This window comes from Rutidosis leptorrhynchoides, chromosome 3 (assembly GCF_046630445.1).
Source record: "Rutidosis leptorrhynchoides isolate AG116_Rl617_1_P2 chromosome 3, CSIRO_AGI_Rlap_v1, whole genome shotgun sequence".
In the NCBI taxonomy this organism is placed as follows: Eukaryota; Viridiplantae; Streptophyta; class Magnoliopsida; order Asterales; family Asteraceae; genus Rutidosis; species Rutidosis leptorrhynchoides.
This window is the reverse complement of record NC_092335.1, coordinates 672,136,709-672,143,315: the sequence shown is the minus strand read 5'-3', so window position 1 is coordinate 672,143,315 and position 6,607 is coordinate 672,136,709. Positions and strand designations below refer to the sequence as shown.

At 33.4% G+C, this 6,607-nt stretch overlaps 1 protein-coding gene across 1 annotated transcript; it reads left to right on the top strand.

Moving 5' to 3' along the window:
- The first annotated feature begins 410 nt into the window (after positions 1-410).
- On the top strand, positions 411-1,103 carry LOC139902628 (uncharacterized). The gene has a single exon (XM_071885234.1). The coding sequence runs from the start codon at positions 411-413 to the stop codon at positions 1,101-1,103; it is 693 nt and encodes a 230-aa protein (XP_071741335.1).
- The last annotated feature ends 5,504 nt before the right edge of the window (positions 1,104-6,607 follow it).

Genomic DNA, 6,607 nt, shown 5'->3' with positions numbered 1-6,607 from the left:
AAAGCTTATGACTTGGAGTATTAGTGTTATGAAAGAGTTCAGGGGGTATTCTGTAACTTATAATACTTGAGGGGTCAGTTTTGTAATTTATTCTAATGTTTGTTAGTTAGTTGTTGGTTCTGTTAGTGGCAGTTAACCCCGTTAGACATAAAAGGGGATTAGGGTTTCTTTCTGTAATTACGTTTTACATTTCAATCAAATAGATGAGTTCAATTGCTCTCGTTCATATGTTCTAATCACCATTGTTCAAGCTTATCAAAGCTTATTATGGTATCAGAGCGTAACAGTGGTTGATTTTCTTCGTTTGTTGATTCAATTTCGATTACGTCGATGTTCAATTCAGTCTTGTGTTTTGCTGAATTCGTGAATTGCTTAATCAAATTGAAGTATATTTCGTTTCCGCGTGTAATATGGATCCTCAATTGGTTCAAAATCCATTGTTTCTTCATCCTGCTGACGGACCTGGATCTCTATCTATCCAAGAGAAGTTGACTGGAGCTCAAAACTATAGGTCATGGCGTCGATCTATGGAAATTGCTTTGTCAACTAAAAGGAAGATCGGATTTGTTACAGGTACTGTTGTTAGATCTAAAAATGATCCTGTTAAGGCTGAGGCATGGGATACATGCAATAATATGGTAATTAGCTGGATTATGAGTTCAGCTTCTGAGTCTATTGTCAAGTCTATTATGTTTGTTGGCACTGCTTCTGAGATCTGGACTCAATTGGAGAAGAGATTTGCTTTAAGCAATGGCTCAAGGAAGTACAAATTGCATAAAGATACATATGCAAATGAGCAACAAGGAAACCTAGTTAGTGACTACTATACTAGGTTTAAGTGCATTTGGGAAGAACTAGACTCTTTGAGTGAATTACCTAGAATTAGTAATGTTACTCCAGAGGTTGTGGCACTTCTAACTACTTTAAACAAGCAAAAGGAAGAGGAACACTTGTTTCAGTTCTTAAATGGCTTATATGATAAGTTTAGTGCTCTTAGGAGTCAAATGCTACTAATGAATCATGAATCCTCTCCCTACTGTGGAAACTGCTTGTACAATGATTCAACAATAAGAATCACAAAGAGAGATGTTCACATCTGTTGAGTCAACTGCCTTGTACAGTAAAGTCAGTAAAGTCAGTTCTGATAAAAAATGTACTATTTGTGGTCATAAGTATCATACACCTAACAAATGGTGGGAAAAGATTGGATATCCTCCATGTTATTAAAAGTCTAAACATCAATCAAAGGTGTCTAGATATTTTAAACCAAAAGGTAGAAATAATGTCAAGAAGACTATTGCTGCTGTTCAAGGTAACAATGTGATCTTCACTAGTGAGTAGTTTGAAAAATTGTTGAAGTTCTTACCAAAAATGACACAAAATGAGGTTCAATGTACTGTAGCTAATTCAGATGATGAATTGGATCATCATTTTGCTGCATGTATACTTTCTAAAAATTCATTTAATAATGAATGGATTTTAGATACTGGGGCTACAGATCATATGACACCAATGTCTAGTAGTCTTATTGATTCTAAAAGTTTATTCTTTAAACCTCATATAAGATTGCCAAATGGTAATACATCTGTTATTTCACATGTTGGAAAAGTTAAGTTGAAGAATCAAATGGTACTAAAGGATGTATTAGTGGTACCATCTTTCAAGTTTAGCTTGCTATCTGTGTCCAAGTTAACTAAAGATCAACCATGTGTGGTTACTTTCTATTCATTGTTTTGTACTATCCAGGACTTGAAAACAAAGAAGGTGATAGGACTGGGTAGAAGGAAAGAAGATCTCTACTATCTGGAGAATGTACCTCTTGATCAAGTTAATAAGAAGCTGCTACTATAGTGACCCGAACTTTTCCATGTTTATATATATTAAATGAAGTTGATATTTACATGATTAAATGTTTCCAACATGTTAAGCAATCAAACTTGTTAAGACTTGATTAATTGAAATAGGTTTCATGTAGACAATTGACCACCCAAGTTGACCGGCGATTCACGAACGTTAAAACTTGTAAAAACTATATGATGATATATATATATATATGGATATGTATATAGCTAACATGATATTATGAAAAGTAAGTATCTCACTAGGTATATTAACAATGAGTTATATACATAAAATGAGACTATTGAATTATGAAACTCGAAACGATATATATAACGATTATCGTTATAGCAACGCCTTACTAAATACATATGTATCATATTATGATATATTTATTGTTGGTGATTTGTGCCACCAATATGATTTAAGTGTAATGGGATTAATTTGTTAACCAAAATAACCTTGATAAATATCGAACAAGTTTGGGAAAGTGTGGAGTGCACATTTGTTTGAACTTATCTTGATTATGACGGGGGTTCGGGGGTAGCGCCCCTGATAGCGGGGTCCAAGGGGTGGCAACCCCTGGCGAGGTCCAAGGGGCAGAGCCCCTGGCTGGGATATGTTGGGTCAAAATAGGTTCTTAACCCGTAGCGTAAAATTGCATTTGGGTTCCCCGCATTTAACGCTTTAAAGAAAACACGGCGTAACTTAAAGTCTCCCCAATGTGATATACCCCACCTATCAAAGGAAAGCCTTTTATAAACTAAGGCATTTCTGGAAAGTCTTTCAAATGTTTGACAAGTTAATTTCGCCATAACTAAAAGTGCTGATGAATTCTGACCGACTCTAGACAAGATTTCCTCAATCATATCCTCTGGTAGGTCTTCTAAAATATTCGGTTGTCGACCCTTAACGTCCATTTTGTTTTTATACTGTAAAATAGACAAGGATTAGATTCGTAATAACAAACAATACAAGCAATTTTTACATAGAACATAAAAGTACAAGCACACTACAATACATTTATTACACAACATGCTCACACCCCTCTAATCTGAATCACTGGTTTCTTCTTCTTCGGACTTGATTCTTTTTCCTAATTTTCTAGGGATATATGATGTTCCTCTAATACGAGCCGTCGTTTTCCACATTGGTTTAGAAAAACCTGGTGGTTTAGAGGTTCCCGGGTTATTGTCACGATATTGAAAATACGGGTGTTGACGGTACATATAAAGTTCATCGGGGTCGGAATCAGATTTCTCTATTTTGATGCTTTTTCCCTTATTATTTTCTTTTGCCTCATTAAATTGGGTCGGGGTAATTTCTATAACATCATCGGAATCCTCATCAGGATCCGATTCATCGAAAAATTGGTAATTTTCCCAATATTTTGCTTCCTTAGCGGAAACACCATTGACCATTATTAACTTTGGTCCATTGGTTGAGGATTTTCTTTTATTTGACCGGTTTTCTGTGGTTCCTACTATTCCCCCCTCCGGAACCTATTCTTCTTCTTCCGGTTCCTCTTCTTCTGGTTTCTCTTCTTCCGGTTCCTCTTCTTCCAGTTCCGTTTACACTTCTTCCGGTTCTTCGGGAACTTGTGAATCTTGCCAATATATATTCAACTCTTCGTTATTATTAGGTGAGTCAATGGGATTTGTGCTAGAGGTAGACATCTATCACACAATATCAAACATGTTTAGAGATTAATATACCACATAATATTTACATGTTAATAATATATAGTTTCCAACAAAAATGTTAAGCAATCATTTTTAAAGAAAACACGGTCGAAGTCGAGACTCACTAATGCATCATAACAAACTCGATAAGACACACTAATGCAAATTTTCTGGTTCTCTAAGACCAACGCTCGGATACCAACTGAAATGTCCCGTTCATATTGATTATAAACGTTCCATATTAATTGATTTCGTTGCGAGGTTTTGACCTCTATATGAGACGTTTTTCAAAGACTGCATTCATTTTTAAAACAACCATAACCTTTATTTTATCAATAAAGGTTTCAAAAGTATTACGTAGATTATCAAATAATGATAATCTAAAATATACTGTTTACACACGATCATTACATAATGGTTTACAATAGAAATATATTACATCGACATATGTTTCTTGATTGCAGTTTTTACACAATATCATACAAACATGGACTCCAAATCTTGTCCATATTTTAGTATGCAACAGCGGAAGCTCTTAGTATTCACCTCAGAATAAACATGCTTTAAACGTCAACAAAAATATTGGTGAGTTATAGGTTTAACCTATATATATCAAATCGTAACAATAGACCACAAGATTTCATATTTCAATACACATCCCATACATAGAGATAAAAATCATTCATATGGTGAACACCTGGTAACCGACATTAACAAGATGCATATATAAGAATATCCCCATCATTCCGGGACACCCTTCGAATATGATATAAATTTCGAAGTACTAAAGCATCTGGTACTTTGGATGGGGTTTGTTAGGCCCAATAGATCTATCTTTAGGATTCGCGTCAATTAGGGTGTTTGTTCTCTATTTCTTAGATTACCAGACTTAATAAAAAGGGGCATATTCGATTTCGATTATTCAACCATAGAATGTAGTTTCACGTACTTGTGTCTATTTTGTAAATCATTTATAAAACCTGCATGTATTCTCATCCCAAAAATATTAGATTTTAAAAGTGGGACTATAACTCACTTTCACAGATATTTCCTTCCTCGAAAATAAGACTTGGCCACGGATCGATTCACGAACCTATACAAATATGTACATATATATCAAAGTATGATCAAAATATAATTACAACCATTTTTATTATGTTTTAAAGATTTGAGTGTATTAAGTCAGCTGTCCTCGTTAGTAACCTACAACTAGTTGTCCACAGTTAGATGTACAGAAATAAATCGATATATATTATCTTGAATCAATCCACGACCCAGTGTATACATGGTATTTTAGCAGAGTAGTATATAAAATAGCTTATATTTTTACAGAAAGTACTATTAAATACGATACAATTTTACACAAGATATTTATTTATTTAGAGAATGGATATACTTAAACCTTGCTACAACACTTATAGGCAGTGTACCTAATCGTACAGTAGTGTAGTTTTTAGTAAGTCCGGTTCGTTCCACAGGGAAATCTTTAAACAAAGCTTAACGCTATATTAGTTTACTTTTATAAAAATACAAATATATATATAAGTAATATTATTATTATAAAGGGGGGTTTTTACCGTTTAATGACCGGTTTGTCGATTTTAAAACTTTAGTCGCAGTTAAAACCAAATGTAAAATATTAAAAATAAATACAAGACTTAAATTAAAGCGTAAAGTAAATAACGATAATGAAATTGCGAATAATAAAAGTGCGATAAAATAAACTTGCGATAATTAAAAGTGCAATTAAATACAATAAAAATAAAAATGCTATAATTAGAAGTGCAATTAAATATAAAATAAAGGAAATTAAATATGAAATAAAAGAATTATGCTTATTTAAACTTCCGTAATCATGATGTTTGACGTGTTGATTTTAGTTTTATGCCCATGGGTTAATTGTCCTTTGTCCTGGATTATTTAATATGTCCGTATGGTTTTTGTCCATAACAGTCCATCAGTCATAAATATAAAGTGCGAGTGTCCTCGTCAAATTATCCTTATACCCGAAGTTAAATATTCCAACTAATTGGGGACTTAAACTGTAACAAGATTTTAATACTTTGTTTAATAATTACACCAGGATGTGGACTGAGTGTAATCCAATGTTTTAATATTTTGTTAACAATTATACCAAGTGTCCTTGTACATAATTTCACCCCTGTTTTAATTATTCTAGTGGCTATTAATCCATTCCTGTGTCCGGTTAAATGAACGATTATTCGTACATATAAATACCCCGCCCATCGTGTCCGATTGAGTGTATATGGTAAATTATAGGGACGCCCAATTGTAAATCTTTATATTAACATTAACAAACTATCATTTAGTTAAACAAATATAAAGCCCATTAATAGCCCATAGTCTAATTTCCACAAGTGTCGTTCTTTTGTCCAAACCCCAATTATGGTACAAAGCCCAATTACCCAATTTTAGTAATTAGTCCAACATCATGATTACTTCGGATTAAATAAGCATAATAATAACTTAGCTACGAGACATTAATGTAAAAAGGTTGAACATAACTTACAATGATTAAAAATAGCGTAGCGTTACACGGACAGAATTTCGACTTACACCCTTACAATATTCGCTAACATACCCTTATTATTAGAATTATAATTAAAATTAAAATTAAAATATAAATTATAAATATATATTTTACGTATATATGGAGAGAAGAGAAAGATAGATGGATATTTTTGGTGCACCAAAGCTCGATTTTTATAGGCATGTGGGCTGGAACTGGGGCTCATGCGATCGCATGGATTTATGCCTTCCAGGCCATGCGATCGCATGGCCAGCTGGGGAGGCTCATTTTTGGTTGTTTTCTTCTACCGACGGTTTTATAAATAATATAATATATTAAATAATTATAAGAATTATTTAAATATTATATTATATTTATGTGCATAGTTGACTTGTAATTTTTAGTCCGTTGCGTCGAGCGTTGAGAGTTGACTCTGGTCCCGGTTCCGGATTTTCGAACGTCCTTGCGTACAATTTAATATCTTGTACTTTGCGTTTTGAATCTTGTACTCTTGTAATTTCGAGACGTTTCTTATCAATAATTGGAACCTCTTTGA